The 23,183-nt window shown below is 41.3% G+C and overlaps 1 protein-coding gene across 1 annotated transcript in view; it reads left to right on the top strand.

Annotated features, from left to right (window-relative positions):
• pde8b (phosphodiesterase 8B) overlaps positions 1-16,894 on the top strand; it is a 298,830-nt gene extending 281,936 nt beyond the window's left edge. Inside the window, exons 19-23 of the mRNA XM_078563415.1 lie at positions 3,196-3,413; positions 4,612-4,750; positions 11,708-11,875; positions 13,314-13,443; positions 14,386-16,894. Coding sequence (XP_078419541.1) covers positions 3,196-3,413; positions 4,612-4,750; positions 11,708-11,875; positions 13,314-13,443; positions 14,386-14,495 — 765 coding nt within the window. The 3' untranslated portion in view covers positions 14,496-16,894. The remainder of the gene's footprint in view (positions 1-3,195; positions 3,414-4,611; positions 4,751-11,707; positions 11,876-13,313; positions 13,444-14,385) is intronic.
• Positions 16,895-23,183: the final 6,289 nt, after the last annotated feature.

Raw genomic sequence — 23,183 nt, 5'->3', positions numbered from 1 at the left:
TACTGGCTTTGCAGAATCTCTTTCCTAGTTCTAACTATGTCATTGGTACCTACATGGACCACGACAACTGGATCCTCCCACTGCAAGTTCCTCTCCAGCCCTGAGCAGATGTCCCGAACCCTGGCACCGGGCAGGCAACATAGCCATCTGAACGTTCGATCTTTGCTGCAGAGAACAGTGTCAATCCCCTTCACTATACTATCCCCTACTACCACTATGTTCCTTTTTGCTCTCCTGATTCAATGGCTTCCTGTACCACAGTGCCATGGCCAGCCAGCTCCTCCACCTTGCAGACTTCGCTTTCATCCACACAGGTTGTGAGCATCTCAAACTTGTTTGACAATTGCAAAGTCTGAGGCTCCTCCCCTACTGTCTGCTTGGTTCCATTACCTGCCTCACTGACCGTCACATCCTCCTGTCCCTCACTGCTGACCAGAACAGATGACCCACTTCTAAGAGGTGTGACTGTGTTCTGGAACAAAGTATTCACGTATTTCTCCCCCTCCCTTATGTTGCACAGTGTCTGCATTTCAGCTTCCAGATCAATAATCCTGATTTGGAATTCCTCAAGCTGCTTACACTTCCTGCAGATGTGTTTGTCATGGATAGCCTTGACATCCAAAAGTTCCCACATCTCACAGCTGCAACATAACACCTGTCCTGCCATTCTAACTTATGTTATTTAGTTAATTTGCTTTCATTACTTTCTTCCTATGTATGCTACAATTTACTGTGTTTATTGAATGCTAGTACCACTGACAACTAAAGGTTATATGCTTCTTAGCTACAGGTATGTGTTTTAGATGTTTGTTTAAATTACTCTATTTTTATTGCTTTTTTTAATCTTTATTGTTTGATTTAAATTTTAAAGTTTTCAAAGTTTTGTGTCTTATTTTAAAGTTTTAGTTCTTTTTATTTATAGATCTACCTTAACTTGCCTGTCCTAAGCTGGTTTCTCACACACTGTCCCTTAGACTGAGCACTTACTGGCCAATCAACTTACTAGCTTCCTGTGACAGCACAGTTGCTTTTTAATTTTTCTTCGACTGCATCCTTTTCAGACTGAAGTCTCTCCCGCTCACCACACCCTTTTCAGACTGAAGCCTCTCCCGCTCTCTGTGCCCTTTTCAGACTGAAGTCTCTCCCGCTCACCACTCCCTTTTCAGACTGAAGTTTCTCCCGCTCACCACTCCCTTTTCAGACTGAAGTCTCTCCCGCTCACCACGCCCTTTTCAGACTGAAGTCTCTCCCGCTCTCCGTGCCCTTTTCAGACTGAAGTCTCTCCCGCTCTCCGTGTCCTTTTCAGACTGAAGTCTCTCCCGCTCTCCACGCCCTTTTCAGACTGAAGCCTCTCCCACTCTCCACACCCTTTTCAGACTGAAGTCTCTCCCGCTCTCCGTGCCCTTTTCAGACTGAAGTCTCTCCCGCTCACCACGCCCTTTTCAGACTGAAGTCTCTCCCGCTCTCCACACCCTTTTCAGACTGAAGTCTCTCCCGCTCTCCGTGTCCTTTTCAGACTGAAGTCTCTCCCGCTCACCACTCCCTTTTCAGACTGAAGTCTCTCCCGCTCTCCGTGTCCTTTTCAGACTGAAGTCTCTCCCGCTCTCCGCGCCCTTTTCAGACTGAAGCCTCTCCCACTCTCCACACCCTTTTCAGACTGAAGCCTCTCCCACTCACCACTCCCTTTTCAGACTGAAGTCTCTCCCGCTCTCCGTGCCCTTTTCAGACTGAAGCCTCTCCCACTCTCCGTGCCCTTTTCAGACTGAAGCCTCTCCCACTCTCCGTGCCCTTTTCAGACTGAAGCCTCTCCCACTCTCCGTGCCCTTTTCAGACTGAAGCCTCTCCCGCTCTCCGTGCCCTTTTCAGACTGAAGCCTCTCCCACTCTCCGTGCCCTTTTCAGACTGAAGCCTCTCCCACTCTCCGTGCCCTTTTCAGACTGAAGTCTCTCCCGCTCACCACACCCTTTTCAGACTGAAGTCTCTCCCGCTCACCACACCCTTTTCAGACTGAAGTCTCTCCCGCTCACCACACCCTTTTCAGACTGAAGTCTCTCCCGCTCACCACACCCTTTTCAGACTGAAGTCTCTCCCGCTCTCCGTGCCCTTTTCAGACTGAAGTCTCTCCCGCTCACCACACCCTTTTCAGACTGAAGTCTCTCCCGCTCACCACACCCTTTTCAGACTGAAGTCTCTCCCGCTCACCACACCCTTTTCAGACTGAAGTCTCTCCCGCTCTCCGTGCCCTTTTCAGACTGAAGTCTCTCCCGCTCACCACACCCTTTTCAGACTGAAGCCTCTCCCACTCTCCGTGCCCTTTTCAGACTGAAGTCTCTCCCGTTCACCACTCCCTTTTCAGACTGAAGCCTCTCCCGCTCTCCGTGTCCTTTTCAGACTGAAGTCTCTCCCGCTCACCACTCCCTTTTCAGACTGAAGCCTCTCCCGCTCTCCGTGTCCTTTTCAGACTGAAGCCTCTCCCACTCTCCGTGCCCTTTTCAGACTGAAGTCTCTCCCGCTCACCACTCCCTTTTCAGACTGAAGCCTCTCCCGCTCTCCGTGCCCTTTTCAGACTGAAGCCTCTCCCACGCTCCGTGCCCTTTTCAGACTGAAGCCTCTCCCACTCTCCGTGCCCTTTTCAGACTGAAGTCTCTCCCGCTCACCACACCCTTTTCAGACTGAAGTCTCTCCCGCTCACCACACCCTTTTCAGACTGAAGTCTCTCCCGCTCTCCGTGCTCTTTTCAGACTGAAGTCTCTCCCGCTCTCCACGTCCTTTTCAAACTGACGTCTCTCCCACTCTCCTCGTCATTTTTAAACTGAAGTCTCTCCCACTCTCTGCGCCCTTTTCAAACTGAAGTCTCTCCTGCTCTCCACATCCTTTTTAAACCCTTTGGCGAAGGGTAAATACCCTCAGCATTTTTAACAAGTGATCCCGTAAATTATTGTGACAAGATCTTCAAATGCCTAAAAATATTTTACAATTATTTTGGCAATGTGTTTTCTAATTTTAGATGTCTTACATCTCTAATGGAAATGGTAATATTTTATCATTTGCATAAACCCAATTATCAATGCTTTCATTTATGATTAACTCATGAATTTCTCATTATTGCATAATTATTAGAATTTCACTGAAACCAGGCAATGAAACATTTTCTTTCTTGGTTTGTACAGCTTTGATTTATTACTATGTTTTCAGGGGAGTTTGGATGAGTTGGATGAGGTTGCAGCGCTCATTGCAGCCACAGTGCATGATGTGGACCATCCAGGGCGCACCAACTCCTTCCTGTGTAATGCGGGAAGTGAGTTAGCATTACTGTACAATGACACAGCAGTTCTGGAAAGTCACCATGCAGCCCTGGCTTTCCAACTTACAGCTGGAGATGACAAGTGCAACATCTTCAAGAACATTGAAAGGTTAGATTGACTGATCAATAGATTATCAGACGACTGAAAGTCCTCAGTACCAGGACAGTATGTGCATATAGTTTGTTAAATAATGCAACCTCTAAACTCTGTCACGAAACTATCACATTTTTCATAATATTCTAAGGTAGGCGTATGTATATGTGTGTGTGTGGTTCAGCATGTGGCTGATTTAATTGAATTATGGTCAGATAGAACGCAAGGTTGAAATTATCAAAAGAGTTAGATGTAAAAAGGGCATTTGAAATGGTAATGAGTGAGCTAGGGCAAAGTGTGTGGATGAAATTTGCATTTTTAGATAAGGGGAAAAGTTGTTGGATTTTCAAAGAAACATGATAAATTTTTACCACTAACAAGATAATTAGGGCAAGGTTGTTACATTTATTCTTCTCAAAAGGAAAAGGGCATGTTGACAACATGAAAATTTTTCATAGTATGAGAAAAGGAAATTCTAAAGACATGTGGGAACAATGGGATTTACAGATTAAAGGGGAAGAAATCTATTTAAAGAAGGATGGAAGGTTGTATCAAGTGTGGCCAAGTTTCCCTTGTGGATTTGGTCAGCCTGGCAAGTACTACCTACTGTATCATAACAAAGTTATAAGTAGAAATTTAAAAGGTACTTTCTTTCCTTTTGCTCTCCTGAGGAAGGCCAAAAGTTCATATCAGAATATCAAAAAATTGCATTTATATAGCACCTTTAATGCAGTAAAATATCTTAAGGCACTTCACAGAGGTGTAATCGTCCCAGAATTGACACCAAGCCAAAGAAGGAGATTTTAGAAACAAGTAACTAAAAACTTCTTTGAATAGGTAGATTTTAAGGAGCTCCTTAAAGGAGGAGAGAGAGATTTGGGAAGGGATTTTTTTAATTCTTTCACTGGATGTGGACATCACTGGATAGCATCCAATGCTTAGGGCCGAAACAGTTGAAGACTTGAAAACGATGGGTAGGAAGAAATGTTCTGGTGCATCAAGCCTGTCCTACACTCACAATGGCTGGAGCATCATGATTAGACATTAAACGGGGACCAGAATAATTAAATATGTGTTAAATATATTGTTACTAGGTATTTAAATAAAGAGAAAGCTATATATATTTTTAAATCAAACAGCAGCAAGACTTTCCTCAAGATTCAGCAACAATAAAATATCAGTAAGTAATCATGAATCCACTTTTTTTTTCTAGGAATCAGTTTCGAACGTTGCGACAAGCAATCATTGACATGGTTTTGGCGACAGAGATGACAAAGCATTTTGAACATGTGAACAAATTTGTGAACAGCATCAACAAACCTATGACTTCTATTGAGGAAACCAGCTCAAATGTAAGTTTTAAGCCTCAGCCTCCTCATCATCATGTATCAATGACATGGAATAGACTGGCAGTCACAATCAAGACTAGCAGCTGTGATTGGCACAACAGGCCCTAAAAGTAAATCCACTCCATAAAATTTATCTATATTATTATAGTACAAGTGCTACCCTTAATTGATTTCTAGGCAGTAATTTAATCTCAAGGCTCATTGGCATTTTGATTATAAACTGCACAAGCTTCCTGCACATAGTTGATAACATTAACTGAGCTTTTGGATTAAAGTACTGCTTTATAAATTTACCCAGGCTCACATCATTCCTTGATTCTGACGTCAGTATCTTAGACATATACAAACAAAAAGAAAACACTTTTTAGTCTTGGATGTGGGCGACACTGGTAAAGCCAACAGTATTTGTGCAACCCTAGCTTCCGTTGAGGTGGTGGTTGCTGGCCTGCTTGTTGATCTGTGCAGTGCAAGCACTCCTACAGTGCTGTTGGGTAAGGAGGTCCAGGATTTTGATCCAGGAGCAAGGATATATGTCCAAATCTGAATGGTCTGTGGCTTGGACAGGAAACTGGGGGTGATGGTTTTCCAATGAAGCTGCTTCCCCTGTTCTCCTGGACAGAAGTTTTGGATTTAGGAGTTGCTGCAGTCCATCCGGTAGATAGTATGGACACACAGAATCATACAGTGCAGAAGAGGCCCTTCGGCCCATCGAGTTTGCACCAACACGTGAGAAACGCCTGACCTACCTACCTAATCCCATTTACCAGCACTTGGCCCAAAGCCTTGAATGCTATGAAGTGCCAAGTGCTCATCCAGGTACTTTTTAAAGGATGTGAGGCAACCCGCCTCAACCACTCTCCCAGGCAGTGCATTCCAGACTCTCACACCCCCTGGGTAAAAAAGTTTTTCCTCACATCCCCCCTAAACCTCCTGCCCCTCACCTTGAACTTGTGTCCCCTCGTGACTGACTCTTCAACTAAGGGGAACAGCTGCTCCCTATCCACCCTGTCCACGTCCCTCATAATCTTGTACAACTTGATCAGGTCACCCCTCAGTCTTCTCTGCTCCAACAAAAACAACCCAAGTCCATCCAACCTCTCTTCATAACTTAAATGTTTCATCCCAGGCAACATCCTGGTGAATCTCCTCTGCACCCCCTCCAGTGCAATCACATCCTTCCTATAATGTGGCGACCAGAACTGCACACAGTATTCCAGCTGTGGACTCACCAAGGTTCTATACAACTCCAACATGATCTCCCTATCTATGCCTCAATTGATAAAGGCAATTGTCCCTTATGCCTTTCTCACCACCCCACTAACATGCCCCTCCGCCTTCAGAGATCTATGGACACACACGCCAAGGTCCCTTTGTTCCTCGGAACTACCTAGTGTCATGCCATTCATTGAATACTTCCTTGTCAAATTACTCCTTCCAAAGTGTATCACCTCACACTTTTCAGGGTTAAATTCCATCTGCCACTTATCTGCCCATTTGACCATCCCGTCTATATCTTCCTGTAGCCCAAGACACTCAACCTCACTGTTAACCACCTGGCCAATCTTTGTGTCATCCGCAAACTTACTAATCCTACCCCCCACATAGTCATCTATGTCGTTTATATAAGTGACAAATAATAGGGGACCGAGCACAGATCCCTGTGGTACGCCACTGGACACTGATTTCCAGTCACTAAAGCATCCTTCTGTCATCACCCTCTGCCTCTTACAACTAAGCCAATTTTGAATCCACCTTATCAAATTACCCTGTATCCCATGTGCATTTGCCGTCTTTATAAGTCAATTTTGAATCCACCTTATCAAATTACCCTGTATCCCATGTGCATTTGCCGTCTTTATAAGTCTCCCATGTGGGACCTTGTCAAAGGCTTTGCTGAAATCCATATCAACCACATCAACTGCACTACCCTCACCTACACACCTGGTCACCTCCTCAAAAAATTCAATCAAATTTGTTAGGCATGACCTCCCTCTGACAAAGCCATGCTGACTATCCTTGATCAAACCTTGCCTCTCCAAGTGGAGATAGATTCTCTCCTTCAGAATTTTCTCCAATAGTTTCCCTACCACTGACTTGAGACTCACTGGCCCGTAGTTACCTGGCTTATCTCTACAACCCTTCTTAAATAGCGGAACCACATTAGCTGTTCTCCAGTCCTCTGGCACCTCCCCCGTGGCCAATTACAATCAGGATAGGCCAATGGTGGAAGGAGGTGGGTGCTCAGCCTGATGGTTAAAGTACCAGTCAAAAAGACTGCTTTGTAAAAGACCTTTTAATAGAATGACCATTTTCACCATCACATGATTTCTGATTGACCTTTCTGTAGTTAAGTGTACTATTTTGGGGGTACAATTTAAACTTTAATTTTGCAAGTCTGTACTCACAAATTACTTTGCTTGTTCATATGAGGCTTTAACCATTAGGCAGCAGGAGACAGTCTGGTGAATGACTCAGGAAACTTTACTTAAGTTATAATACAAAGCAGGGCAGCAATTATACGGGCATACTAAGGTTCTTGCTTCCCAGATCAGCTTAGTACGCAGGTCAACACTCGGACTTCCTCTCCATCACTTCTGTGGTCTTCTGCTGGAGGGCAGGCTCTGTAAACTTCAGCTTCAACCTTGAGATGTGCCTTAAAAAAAACAGAATTACCTGGAAAAACTCAGCATGTCTGGCAGCATCGGCGGAGAAGAAGAGTTGACGTTTCGAGTCCTCATGACCCTTCAACAGAACTCTGAGATGTGCCTTGGTCACTGAAAGCTACTGCTCATTAACCCTTTCCAAAACACAACCCGCAGCCTGGTCAGTGGTATCCCTGAACTTTAATTGGTCCAGGCAGTGCACGATAAGATTATGATTGGCTGGGTGATGCATGTGCAGTGCATGGACACTTACTGAATACTCTGAGCTCATTGTCTTGGATTTTGCTTAATTGGTGTTACTTCCTGATTAAGTCAGATACTTACATTACTGTGCCTGCTGATTAAATCAGTTACTTATCTATTACTGTCTGTATGTGTTGTTGATTAAATCAGTCACTTATCAATGACTGTCTGCTTTTAGAGGGCACTTGCTGGGTGATGTGGCTGTTGTGTTTGGCATGAGCTAATTTATTTTTGAAACAAATTGCAAAGTTACTTATAACTTTAAGCAAAGCGATATCAAACTAATACAGGGGATTGCACAGTAGGTAATGCTTAAAAATCTATACAGTGTGTATAAAATATGTGCATAGCAATAATCAGTGTTTAAAAAGTTAGGTTAATGCAGTAATGAGTAGAATAATTAATTAATTGGTGACAGGATATAGCTCATTCAAACTTGAATGATTGTAAGTCTCGCACTGATATAGCAGCATTTTGAAATTAACACTGTCTGCTAAGTTGCAAAAGTAGACACTAACCTTCAATACTAATTCCTATAAATTTCAACTATCAATATAATACAATAAGATAATTGTGTTTTACTGGCATTCTCTGAAGTTTGGTACATCTTCCATTTTATGACAAGAAATGCAAGTTATTGTTCTGGATATAAATGCCACAATTTACAAAAAATATAATCCTGGCAGAAATCTATTTTTATTGTATTATTATAACAATGTATTAGATGTGCACGTGCAGTGGGAGTCTAAAGCACAACATGTAGCGAAATCTGCTTAATGCTGGCACAATTGTCAGTTCATGGGAGGAAATCCTATATAAGCCTTGAGCATCTTGAGTACCTTGTGCTCTGTTCACCCACCTTCCAGGAAATATGAAAATGACAGGATAATGGGCTGGATTATCTACCTAGAGGCAGTAGCAGAAGTCAGGAAATTTCCCAGCTTGGCATGCCCGTCTCGGGAAAAAATGCTTGCAAGGGCGGCATTTTCATTCGGGGGTGGGGGCAAGTGCTGAGTTAGGCCCCCCACCTCCGGAAACAGTTTGGAGGCAGGCACAGGGGCTGCTGAGTGCCAAGGCGGACTGTTTAAAAGACCCGCCTCAGTGTTCTTTGAATTCATTCCAGCGTTTTATTTAATACTAGGCTTTCAGCCAAGCCTCATTAGGCATTCTTGGCTGAGAGCCCAGACATCCATTAGTCTGTTGAAACAGCTGTGCCCAAGTGAAAGCATTGCTTAATTGACAGCTCTTTCTTTGAGATCTATTTTGTCAATTGCACAATATTTATTTGCACAAGATAAAGAGGTGCCAAGTGCTTGTAGTTTCTGCTATTGATGCTTTAAAGGTTTGGATGATTGACACTTTTGTAGGGCTGCAATAAAAGAAGCTTTTTTAATAAAGTTATGAATGAATGACTGGTACGTGCCATTGTTACTATAGGGTCCATTGGCTCTGTATAGTGTATATACTGGTGAATAGGCATGGAAGTGCCATAGGTTGGCATGGAAGGTATGAGGGGCCATTGGCAGTGGGTAGAAGGGCACAGGTTGGCATGGGGGACATGGGTAAGACCTTTTGAACTTACCTTTTGAAAGGTTTCCTCATCCAGACAATGGTTTACAACACCTCGGAGGGGCTGTGAACCATGACTCCTTAAAAAGTCAGCCCGACTCCATGAAATTGCGGAGGAGTTGGAAATACTTGTCCCTGCAATGGAGCTGGCCAAGTTGGGTGTGCAGAGTGTGGGCTCGTGACCCGCATCACCCCACACCTTAATCCTATGTTGACGAAAATTGGGGACGAATCGGATCCCAGCCATTATTTTTAAAGGTCCACGGAGTCTCCCCAGCTCTGTGAAAATCCAGCCCAATCACTCATTGTGATGTCAATTGAGGAATAAAGATTGTCTAGGACAAAAGAGATAACTCCCCTGCTCTTCTTAAATAGTGCTATGTTATCTTTCATATGCACCTGAAAGGGCAGGCGGGAACTTCAGTTTAACACCTCATCCAAAAGATGCACCACTCCCTCAATACTGCATTGGAGCATCAGCCTTGATTTTTGTACTCAAGTCCTGGAGTGGGATTTGAATGCAGAGCCTTCTGATTTAGAGAAAAGAGTGCTACCAGCTGAGCTACAGCTAACACTTTGTAATAAAGGACTGTTCAAAACCAAGAAAGATCATCTTGAAGTATTGGGTCAGGCCTACTGATTACAGATTTCATACACCGCTTCATTTCTCACACCCTTTATTAGCGCTATCTTCCAAATATCTATCCTTCACTCTCTTGAAATTTCTAACATCCTCCATCTCCCTTAGTGGGCTATTTTGCTTATTCAACATCCTTTGTGTAAAGCAATGTATATTTTCCCTCAGCCGATTATAGTAGCTGATCAGTATGGGCAATTTTTGCCTGAGTGCTTGCAAAAGTACTTATAGTGCTGGACAATCAAATTGGCTTTTCTCACTCAGTAATGCCCAAAGCTTTAGTGATTTGGTGAGTAAATCAGCTAGCTATGCCTTCCCCTCGCCATTTAACATGCTCAGCAAGCTCCCTACAACAGGTTAAAGCTGCTTTTGAGGTTTTAGTGCTGCTTCCTTCTTGTTGGTTGGCCCACAGTTTGGACAAATATTACGACAGTTTTGCCCACAATATATTGTATACATTTGCCCAGAAGCCCTTGATAACCTGTGTTTTATCCTTGTTTTTTATTCTGGATTTAAGAGGCCAGAACAACAATGACTTCATCAAAAAGAAAGGTTTTGAGAAGGTTTTTAAAGAAGTTATAAGTGGAGAGATGGAGAGGTTTAGATAGGGTATTCCAGAGCATGGAATCCAGGTGCCTGAAACTTCATTGTCAATGATTAAGCAAAAAGGAGGCAGGGTGTGCACTAAATACTAGAGAGGAAGATGGTTTGGTGAGAGCTTACAGGGCTAGAAAAAATTGTAGATTTTGCAATTGCAAATAGATGAGTGAAGTTAAGTTTGAAGATATGGATGAAGGCTTTAAATGAAATGTGCGATCGGTAACATACGCCAATATACTGGACTGCTAGGTAAGTAGGACTTATTGCTGGACAGGATGAGTGCAGTGGAGTTTAAACAAGGACATCAAAATTGAATTTAATCTAGCATTGAGTTTAGAATCTCAGAATGTTGATAGAATAACCGATCAAGGGAATGGAAATGTCATACGGGTGCAGTTGGTGTGTTCTACTGTGTTGCAGCTAAAGTATGATGTTGATGCAACACAAACAGAGCAAATTTCACACTGGATCTGATCCATTTCCGCATGAGTTGGCCATGCTCAGTGTTAACACTGATAACAAAGTAGAAAATTTCCATTCACAATTACTTGCACCCTTCCTCTTGAACACAGAAGTCACTGGAATTAGAGTTTTGCTTTTAGACTGTGAGTGTTTCTCATGTGTCGGTGCAGACTCAATGGGCCGAAGGGCCTCTTCTGCACTGTGTGATTCTGATTCTGTGATAGAAAGACCTAATTGTAAGGTAAACAATGTTTAATACAATGTGTTAGAGAAGGAAACAGTTAAAGAAGTTCAATTGCTAATTATTAGGCTGTTTAACTAAGTACCCATTTGGTTTCATAAAAGGGATAACAGCTGAGATTAGTTCGGTCTATGGAGAGTTTTATGACAAGCACTAAAACTCTGTCTGAAGGAGTCTGTCTCGGTTTCGGTCTACATTTCTAAACAACTATTGGAACTTAACACAATGGCCCTGAATTTCCACAGGGGTTCTCCTGATCTTCTGGCTTAACTTTGGCAGGAGATCAAAGACCTCTTGAGAACTGGTGTCAATAGCCAGTGATGCCATTTCTCCAGAGCTTCTGCCTAACTCCAGCTGAAGATGTGGTTAGAGAGTGGGTCAACCCCCAGAACTTCAGGGCAAAAAGTTTACCTTATGTTTTTTCTGATTGCTCGGTAGTGTTCTATAACATGGAACTGTTGATTTACCCTTGCAACCTAAATTGCTGCAACAGATTTAAATGGTTGGTAATTGTGTACAAATTACTGATTTCTGTTGTGTTCCAGAGTGAATGCAGTGATGGTGAATGTCTGTCCAGTATAAAGAACTCAATTGAAGACAGGCTGCTCATTAAACGCATGTTGATTAAATGCGCTGATGTCGCTAACCCTTGCCGCTCCGTGAAGTTATGTGTCGAATGGGCAGGGAGAATTTCAGAAGAATATTTTGCTCAGGTAACATTGCAATATTTTGCCATTATTTAAGGTTGGGTGGGATCAACATGCTTAAACTGAGCCCCGCTGAATTTAAACTGATAGAGGAATTGATCTTCTGTTTTCTTTTTCTTGATGCATACATATAAACATGAGAAGTAGGCCATTCGGCCTGTCGAGCCTGCTCCCCCGTTCAATAAGATCATGTATTACTAATTCCACATTCCCATCTACCTCCAATAACCTTTCATTCCCTTGCCTAACAAGAATCTATCTACCTCCGTCTTAAAGATATTCAGTGACCCCCACCTCCTCCGCCTTCTGATGCAGAGAATTCCAAAGCCACATACCCCTCAGAGAAAAAAATTCTCCCCATCTCTGTCCTAAAAGGGCACCCCCTAATTTTAAAACAGTGGACCCTATCTCTGGACTCACCCTCGAGGAAACATCATTTCTGCATCCGCCTTGTCACTCAATCAAGACACCCTTCACTCTTCTAAACTCCAGTGGAAACAAGCCCAGCCTGTGCAACCTTTCCCCATAAGACAACTCATTCATTCCAGGTATCAATCTAGTAAACCTCCTCTGAACCACCTCTAATGCATTAACATCCATGATATAAGCTTTCTAGTATAATGCAAGATTCTTAGTGTATCCTTGCTGGAAGTATATTTTCACAACTGAAATAATTGTAACTGTCAGCATTATTTTTTAACATTTCCACATTCATGTGGTTGGCAATAAAACGCTCAAATTTAGCCATAAGGAGAAAGCTCAGGTTCAATTCATTTGTCCTGACTTAGGCCATCTCAGCCAGGGAAGCTGTTGGAACACTGCAGTTGGCCTCAGTGCCCCAGGGGATAGGAAATCAGCGAGGGTCCCCATTTCTGATTGATATACGGCTGCAAGTGTGCATGTTCAAATGTCAGCTGAGGAGGGTTCAGTCAGCTAACACTCACTGTCAAATTACCTGAATAATAAGTGCAAATAATAGGGCAAAGTACCAGAAAGCAACTGGAGCCCATAAAACTGTATTCCAGCAAGGGAAGTAAATTGGAGAGGGAGGGGGAAAGCCTAGACCAAGGCATTTGATCTGTATTAAGTGGAACTCTCTGTGCATCTGTTTTAATCAGAAAAAGAGAGTAGGTATAATTTTCTAATTTGCACTCTCAGTGGGGAGCCTTGCCTACCCGGAGTGCGTATCAGATATTCTGATGCCATCCAATTTTCTCATATGCTGTCTGGGCGAGTGAGGCTCCCTTCTCCTTATGGGACCACAAAGTCAGAAAATTCCCCAGATTGCTTAAATCGCCATGTTTGAACGCTCCTCGCAATGGTCATCAGTCTGTAGTTTACTTTTTTGCGCAAAATTAAATTACAGGCTTCATGCCCTATGCAATGACACCATTGTCTGCTTCATTCATGTAACAATTATTAATTACAACATCTTTGTCAACAGACAGATGAGGAGAAACGCCAAGGTCTGCCAGTTGTGATGCCGGTCTTTGATCGGAATACCTGTAGTATTCCAAAATCTCAAATATCGTTTATCGATTATTTTATAACTGACATGTTTGATGCTTGGGATGGTAAGAATGTCTTTTTTTTAAATCATTTATATGTGGACTTTTAAGTCATTTTTAATCTGTCAATAAACACAGAGTCACTATATTGTGACCCTCATACTGCCTTGGGTTGTATACTTCTCAATGAACGTATTCACCCCAGCTCAGAGGGAGAATCTGAATTTCCCGGAAATTTCGTCCGCTATGACATGGTCAATAATGGGCTGGAAATCCCTTTCACACTTTGTAAATGGGGTTTTGCCACACTTCCAATAAAGTTACGACAACACAGTAGCAGAATGTCGAAGGAAATTCAGGGTCATAATTTACCAGAATGAATTGTCCACCCATTATGCACCTGGGAGCATTAATATTAACTTGAATAGCTTTAAAATCTCTCTTCAGGAATGCCAAAGGGTCAATTAGAGTGATTGGTAATGGAGATTTTGGCCACTTTTACCCACGTTAAAATGTTCAGTTAGAACCCTGCAGGGAAGTGGTCAAGCAAACATGGGCACATAGCCAGCCAGCCACATGCTGTGAAGGAGCAAAAAAATCAACACAAGAAATTCTTGCAATTTCCTTCATAGCTAGTTTCAGAATGCTATTGACAGAGGTTTGGGAGCAGAATACTTGCCTGCTCTCTTGCCAGGAATTGGTGGGAATGGAGAGGATGCTTCCTACTAGCAGGTATTTGAATTCTGGCACATATGAGTATAGTGGAAACTATATATAGATGTATAAATCCTAAATGAAAGACCCAATATCATAAAAATAATGCAGTTTTACACATGCAGTACCTCAGAGTAATACACTGTAACTATGTTTATTTAAAAAGACCAAGTTGTCTTTTTTAATATGTTACATTTGTGTTTTATTAGAAAAGATGGTCATGTTGTGTTGAATTAAGTACTTTTCAATAATTTAATGATTATTTTCATGTCATTTCAACTGTCTTCCTTTCAGCATTTGCAAACCTCCCTAAATTAATACAGCACTTAGCTGAGAACCACAAGTACTGGAAGACCCTCGACGAATGCAAGTGTAAAGGTCTGCGACTTCCACCTGACCTTTAAAAGAAAAAAGGTGAAAGGACAACATGTTTGTTTGCCAACCTCACTTTAACTCATGACTCAAGCAAAGCCATTAAGAGATTCTATTTTAGTTCAAGTGACTGTAAATTTGTAATGTAATATAAATCCTATACAATGCAGGAAGACTTGATGTACAGCGTGCAGGAAATTATATTGAATTTTCATGGTGGTGTCCCAATTACAAACCGAATAGCACACAACTCTTGAGTTTCGACACTGACTTTGTCATGTTCAAGTAAATTTTAGTACCATTCCTGAGGAATATCACAGAGTAAGGAAAAGAACAGGTACACCTTTGTTGAGAGAAGGCACAATGAGAGTACTGTTTCTGCAATTATTATCCTAAAACCATATATGTAAGTAAGCCTTTCATTTCCTACAGAGTTCTTTCTTCAAAGTTTTAGGCACTTGGAAGAATTAGGGGCAATATTCTAACTACATTCACCAATTTGTCATCGTTTTAATAAATGACAGTTGGGGCATTAAGGCAGCTCTGGGCAGTAGTAGGTTTACTAACTCTATAAATACTTAACACGGAAATAAATCTTTTCTCCTAGTGAAATGAAATCAGCTCAACAAATTATTGTGAGAGTGAGATCCCTTAATTTATGTCACACTGATATATTCTGATTTGATATTTTAAGTTACACTTTGCCAAGGCCTTACTTAATCTGTGCCAAAAGCCTGACGTCAATATAACGGCAATCAATTTATTTTGCGAAATGTGATTGAATGTACCAAGTAAGTTATTTCTGCATTCCATGCTGATCTATGTGGAAATATGCACTAACACTTGTGGGTTTCACCTACATTAGTGTTCTGACCAATATGTGTAACAACCCCAACACAGCTGCCCTATATTAATGAAGTATTCTGAATAAAGTCACAGAATAGTTAAGAATGAGATGGGCCATTTTTTGCATCTTAGCACATTCATCCAGGTGTATCCTAATGTCCCCCTATTGCAGTATCTATATTGTTTCTTAAATGATTCCTGGGTTTTTGCCTCCACTATTCTATCAAGGTGGAGATCTTGTGACGCAGTGGGTAGCATCGCTGCCTCTGAGCCAGAAGCTCTGGGTTCAAGTCCCGCTCCAGGACTTGATAGCCAAGGAAGGTGTATTCATAATGTGGCCAAACAGGTTGAGTGCAACTAATCAGATTGAATGTCACCCTGTAAATCCTTCCAATATGCCTATGGCAGGCAGTAAGAGTGGGAATGTGTCCTAGTCAACCATACTAATGTGGAGTGGTGCCCCACAAGCTTCAGCCATTGGTGACCTGTTTCAGGAAAATCTAGCACATGTGCTTTGGCTGCCTCATGAACTCATGAATAGGCTGACACAATGAAGCCTCTAAGCCTAAGTATTCTATCAAGGGGTCTGTTCCATGTATTATTAATCACTCTGTGTGACAAAGAACTTCCAGATATTAGTCCTAAATTTGCCTTTTACCAGTTTGAACTTGTGGCCCTTGTCACATTCATGCAATTTATTTAAAAGTAATTTTACAGATTTCAATTTTCCAGATGATTAACTATCTTAAATATGTAAAATCACTTCTTAGATGTCACCTTTCAAGGCTAAAAAACTCAAATTTCTCCAATCCTTCTTCATAACTCTAGCCTCTGACACTAGGGATCAACTACATGGTTCTTCTCTGCACTGCCTTTAATAGTCCCATGTGTCTTGGTAACTGAAACTAGACACCATGCTTGAGATGCAGCCTGACCAGAGTGCCGTGCAGTTTGATCATGACTCCCTTCGATTTGTGTTCTGCTGTTTTTGGTATATGGTTCATCATTATATTGCTTTGTTGATTGTTCCTCTGCATTGTTGGTATGTTCACCGTTGAATGTGCTAAAATTCCTTCAACTTCACTCTGAACTATTTCAATACTATTTACTAAGTACGCCATGTCGTTTTTCCTTTCCTTTAAGTCGAAAGTGGTTGGAAATGCAATGCGTGTATACAAAAGTAATCTTTCAGTGCAGCTGGTAAGAGTCAGTTGTATTCAAGTGTGAATATATTAGCAGGAACTATGTGATAAAAGGACATGTGTGAGAAAAAAAACGTGTGGAATGGAGGCTGAACGTTCTGAATCTGTTACAGTTAAACCTAATGGGGTGACTAGGCAGCATGCTGTAAAGTCACAACTGCAAACAAAGTGAGACTGAATTAACAATGAGAAAAATAAACACACGAAGGACCAAAAACAAAATTACAAGTAAAACAAGTATCAACCTCTAATGTGAAGCATACATATACCAATGTGTATATATGCAAGTAGAAAAATTGTAACAAAATATACAATTGTTTATAGACAATGCCATAGTAATTCTGTTCAGTACTGGGACAAAATGTGCAACAATAAATATAATTAAATACAATAATGTTTTATCAATGTATCTTAGTGTGCTAAAATTGATACCTTTCTCCATGTACAGGTTTGCAAAGCACTGGTGGTGAGATTTGGGTGGACCCATTATTTGAATCACCCTCCATGGGGTGGTACTCTGGCTCAGCAGCCATCATTGTTGTACAGACCTGCAGAAAGGTCTTCAGAGAACTCGAGAGAGCTCCACATAGCTACATCCTGGAGCAGCATGAAGCAAAGTTGCTGATTTCTCCTCAATGTGGTTGAATGGATTGATGCGAGAGTCAACCTGTTCTTCCAACTTTTAGTCATCTAATTACCTTTCATAATGCAAGGTAACATAGGATCTGCCCTTGTTTTCTGATTGCACATCTATACGGGCTTTTTCGTGCCAATTTCTAATCTATCAGGTGCATATTCTTCCCAGAAAACTCTAGGTTGGTGGTGGGGGACTACACAGCTGACATGTCCCCTGACAAGGACATGCCCTTTGTCAAGAACAGCTTGCATAGTGTAACTTGGAGAAAGACTGGAGGAGGATCCAGTAACAAAAGGGCCTTCTAATCAAGCAGCAGCATAGTGATTTCCATTCTTATCCTGCTGCCCAAGAATTCAACATCCATCCTGCCTGAACACCCTCTGCCACTGAGTTAGTTAGAACCTCTTTAAGTTGGACACAGTGGATGAAGGTGACTCATGAGTAGATCCATGAAGGACATTGTTGAAATAATGACTTTATTCAACAACGTGTTATGAAGAGTGCTTTCAAATTATTTTTCTTCCCCCATGTAAAAGAAAATCTTTCATTTACATAATGCCTTACACCACCGTCGGAGGCTCCATAGTGCTTTAAAGCCAATGATATAATTATTGAAATAAAGCCATTGTTGTAACGTAGGAACAAAGACTGATTTAAAAAAGCACTAGGAGGGTTGGGTTTAATCCAGGCTTCTGGGCAGGAATGGGATGGGCAGGGAGTGGGGAGGTTATTATGTTAATACCATTTTCCCACCCTCACCATTTTAACTTAGATGAATCTAGGCATGGAAGGACACCCATTTCAGAGGAACAGGAGCCTAATTTCAGTGGCAAAGTCATGTCCTGATGACATGATTCAAGAAGTGCTCACCATTTTAACCATGAGCCTGACTGGGACCTCACAGTCTTGAACCAGGCACTGGAAAACAGTACCGCCCACAGTATGATGTAAAGAGACATATGACCTGAGACTAGAGAGAGTTGTGGACTGGATAGAGACCTGGGTTAACTCATAGCTTGGGCTATACCCTGTATATATGTGCATAATTATGTTTTAAGACCATAAGAAGTAGGCCAATCTGCCCATCAAGTCTGCTCCACCATTCAATGAGATCATGACTGATCTGATAATCCTCAACTCCACTTTCCTGCTTTTTCTCCATAACCCTCGATTCCCCTACTGATTAAAAATCTATCTCAGCCTTGAATATACTTAACGACCCAGCCTCTACCGCCCGCTGCGGTAAAGAATTCCACAGATTCACTACCCTCAGAGAAGAAATTCCTCATTTCTGTTTTAAATGGATGCCCCTTACTCTGAGATTATGCCCTCTGGTCCTGGACTCTCCCACAAGGGGAAACAACGTCTCAGTATCTACCCTGTCAAGCCTCCTAAGAATCTTATATGTTTCAATAAGGTCGCCTCTCATTCTTCTAAACTCCAATGAGTACAGGCCCAATCTACTCAACCTCTCCTCATATGAAAATCCCTCCATACCCGGGGATCAACCTAGTGAACCTTCTCTGGACTGCCTCCAATGCCAGTATATCTTTCCTTAGACAAGGGCAACAAAATTGTTCACAGTATTCTAGGTGTGGTCCAACTAGTGCCTTGTATACTCCATTTCCTTTGAAATAAAGGCCAACATTCCATTTGCCTTCCCTATTACCTGCTGAACTTGTATGTTAGCTTTTTGGGATTCATGCACAAGGACTCCCAAATCCCTCTGTGCTGCAACCTTCCTCCATTTAAATAATATTCAGCTCCTCTATTCTTCTTCCGAAAGTGCATAATCTCACATTTTCCCACATTATATTCCATCTGCCAAGTTTTTGCCCACTAACTTAACCTGTCTATATCCCTCTGCAGACTCTTTGTGTCATCCTCACCACTTGCCTTCCCACCTATTTTTGTGCCATCCGCAAACTTGGCAATAGTACATTCACTTACCTCATCTAAGTCATTAATATACATTGTAAATAATTGAGGCCCCAGCACTGATCCCTGTGGCACTCCACTAGTTACAAATTGTCATCCCAAAAATGCCCCCCTTATCCCAAATCTGTCTTCTATTAGTTAGCCAATCCTCTATTCATGCTAATATACTACACCCAATACATGAGCTCTTATCTTATTAAATAGCCTTATGGGCGGTACCTTATCGAACGCCTTTTTGAAATCCAAATATATTACATCTACTGGTTCCCCTCCATCTATCCTGCTTGTTACCTCCTCAAAGAATTCTAATAAATTCATTAGGCATGATTTCCCCTTCATGAAGCCATGCTGACTCTGCTTGATTAGATTATGTATTTCTAAATGCTCTGCTATTACATCCTTTATAATAAACTCCAACATTTTCCCAATGGCAGATGTTAAGATAACTGGTTTATGGTTACCTGTTTTTTTGTCTCCCTCCCTTTTTGAATAACAGTATTACATTGGCCGTTCTCCAATCCTCTGGGACTTCTCCAGAATCTAAGGATTCTTGGAAGATTACTACCAGTGCATCCACTGTCTCTGTAGCTACTTCCTTTAATATCCTAGGGTGGAACCCATCAGGTCCAGGGGACTTATCAGCCATTAGTTTCCCTAGTAATTTTTCTCTAGCAATAGTTCTTGTATTTATTTTCTTCCCCCCTCCCCCCGCCCCACCCCTTTTGCCCCTTGATTATTTAGTACTTTTGGAATGCTATTAGTATCCTCTACCTTGAAGACTGAAGCAAAGTATTTATTCAACTCCTCTGCTATTTCCTGGTTCCCCATTATTTCCCCAACCTCATTCTCTAAGGGGCCTATGTTCACTTTGGCCTCTCTCTTCCTTTTTATATATTTAAAGAAGCTCTTACTGTCTGTTTTTATATTACTTGCTAGTTTTCCCTCAAAGTTCATTTTTGCCCTTTTTTTGGCCATCTTTTGTTGGTTTTTAAAACTTTCCCAATCCTCTGGTTTACCACTAATCTTTGCCACATTATATGTTTTTTCTTTCAATTTGATACTGTCCTTAATTTCCTTGGTTAACCATGGTTGGTTTAATCCCCTTCCCTGAATCCTTCTTCCTCACTGGGATATATCTTTGTTGAGAGTCATGAACTATTTTCTTAAAGTCTGCCATTGTTCATCAACCATCTTATCAATAAACAGTTAGTTTTCAACAAACAAGACTCAGAACCTCTTCGTGAGACCTACTAGACATACAACATATGTTCCACTTCTGTAATCAACATAGTTTTTAAGAACATACTGTGAATTTATGTGGCCTTATTACAGGCCTGGGAATGGTCATTTCTGAAGTTGGTTTGCCTTGTTTGTTGAAAGTTGACTTTTTGCTGTTTTGTTCTTTACGCTGCCATTGTGTTGTTTCTGCTTTATTGATCTCCCAATCATTTTCTGCTGCTAGCGTGCTGCTGATTTCTTGAAGTACAGGACTCCCTTTGCACAGACCTCCAACCACATCTTTGCTGCCACCCGGTGAAAAATCTCAGCTCTAACCACACTGTTCAGTCAGGGGGGGCGGGGGGATGTGGTTACTAATAGCTGTCACTGATAAAAGGAGTTTGTGAGGTGGGAGTCTGATGTATAGATAAGATCCAACAACCGTGCCTGTTGCTCAAACTCAGCACAGCACTGAGCTCTCTACATTAAACCACCATTGGTAATAGTTGCAATATTAATCTGACATTGCTCAATGATACAGATCATAAAGTCTGTATGCCAACAAAGCATTTTTCTCACTTTGTTTGTGGAAAGGAGGCACTAGCATGAACAGATGCAGAACATCTAGCAATTGGCAGGCCTATCACAATTACAGGACCTCTTCAATGGTACATACAAAGCCCTCAAGGAACCTAAATTAACCCATGGCACACATGAATGGGGAAGGCTTTGATTCCATGTGTACACAAATGGTGTTGGACTTTAGGAAAAGAATCGTATAGGTAAACTTGTGATAAGCAGCAGTCATGATGGCTTTATTTTACACCAGCCAACTGTCCCAGTACTATTTCAAGGGTCAGGCTGTTACAGGATGGAGCAGCAGTCAAGACCCCTGAGCAGAAACAAAGTAAATTCATCGAGTCTCATGCCTTCCCAGAATCCTGCTGGAACATAACAATTGCAGGTCAATATTCCACAGCCTGGACAGAACAGATAGGATCCCATTCTGTAGTCCTGAGAAGGTGTTGAAAATGCATTTGTGTCATTCTGAATTTTGTAATTTAGGGATAGGAAATAGGCCAATAGGAAAGTCAGCCTACAGGCTCTGCAGAAGAGCATGGAGAAATGGGCATGACTGATGTGTAGACAAGACTGATGCACCTACCCAATTTTAAAGCTTCACCTGCTGCCTGTGTTATGAGTTCTTTCTAAGTCTGTGCTACACCACCCTGATTAGTAAACATGCTCTAACCATTCCTTGTACTACCAAGCTTACCTGCATCCTACCACCTGCAACTATATGTTCCTTCCTATAATAAATATATATAGTACATTCCAGTTTCGTTCCCAAGTATTAAGTTTTGTAGATTTGCTTTATTGATTATTTAACCTATGATTTTTCTATTGTCCATCACATGCAAGGTTTCAGCAATGGTAGAGGGTTTACTAGCATTTTGTCCTTGATCTCTACTTTCTGTTCTTTGCTGCCACCATGTAGGATGTCATGTTCATTATCATAACCAAACCAATTGGTTAACACCATGCATAACGAAACTTGTATAGTTGTTGACTGGGCAATATCTGAATGACCTTATCACGACATTACTGTCTACAGTGCCTAATGCCCAAGGTTTGAAAACTGCCTCGAGGTCTATATTTCTGGGTTATTGGGTCTAAATGAAGTGACCTGGGACAGAACAATTATTAGGCTATGCATCAAAAAGTGCTACGGAATCATATATAAATGGTCACAATATTGTATACAGAACAGATTTATGAACATGTTCTCACATATGTATGAAAATAGATAAGGGTCCAGTTTGTTTTGCTATTAATTTCCCCAATTTGCCAATAATGGAGGTGTTGAAAAGAACATTAGCTGGGCTAGATGGTTGCCGGTTCCAATGTTATTTGGATATGGCTTTTATTACAAAGGTAAAAATTTGGGGGGGGGAATTTACTTGTTACGACCTCTTCACATGCAAGTACATGAACTGTTTTAGATTTTTGTATTTGAACTAATTTCCTATCATTAATAACCAACATAAATGGGAGTTGCTATGAAGTGGAGTATTGTTGTAAATTTAGCATTTGTGATGTAATTAATTTCACACAGCGCCTTTGGACACTAATCTTAGTCAATTCCTGTTCCAAAGTCTTGTAACTAATGCTTTAAATGAGTTAGTGTGCCTTCTTGCAGCAAGCTAAAAGTATTAGTAAGCAAGGATCCAAATAATCGGTGTATGTTAGATTGAGAAATGTGAAACTGCAATGCAACTACTAAAAGTAGTATTGTTTTGGTAGTTTTAAAAAGCATGTTTATGAAAAATATAAATCATATACATATATCTTTCAAAAATATCAACAGGCAGAATATTTCTGATTATCATCAGTTTCAAGTCTACCAGAGGCATCCATACATGAAGCAACTTCCATGCACTTTAAACTGCTACTGACAGACTACATTGAAATTAAAAGCTGACACAGCTATGTATTATTATCTGCAAAATTGCATTTTGTTATATGAAGGTCTTTATATTGGGTGATAGGTAATTGTTTTCCAGTTGACAACCTGAAAACTTACTTTCCAATGCCATCTTCAGCTTTTGAGGAACTTATTACAGTTTGCAAGTTTGTATAGCTAAAGCCATTAAAGTGTTAAGTAGGAGAGCAGGATTACCTGAAATGTATATTTGATTCCAGTTTTAGTTTTACCAAAACTGAACTCATAAGTTACCCACTGAAAATAACATATGTTCCTATATCATTGGTTCAGATGTATCCTGTTTCAGTTCACAATCCATGTCAGACTGTGGGTGTATGAAGCAATGCCAACTTCACAAAAGAGCACACCCTCACTTCAGATCATTTTAAAATCG

This window comes from Cetorhinus maximus, chromosome 2, assembly GCF_964194155.1.
Source record: "Cetorhinus maximus chromosome 2, sCetMax3.hap1.1, whole genome shotgun sequence".
NCBI classification, from domain to species: domain Eukaryota; kingdom Metazoa; phylum Chordata; class Chondrichthyes; order Lamniformes; family Cetorhinidae; genus Cetorhinus; species Cetorhinus maximus.
The sequence above is the reverse complement of the archived record's forward strand: the minus strand, read 5'-3'. Positions and strand labels throughout refer to the sequence as shown.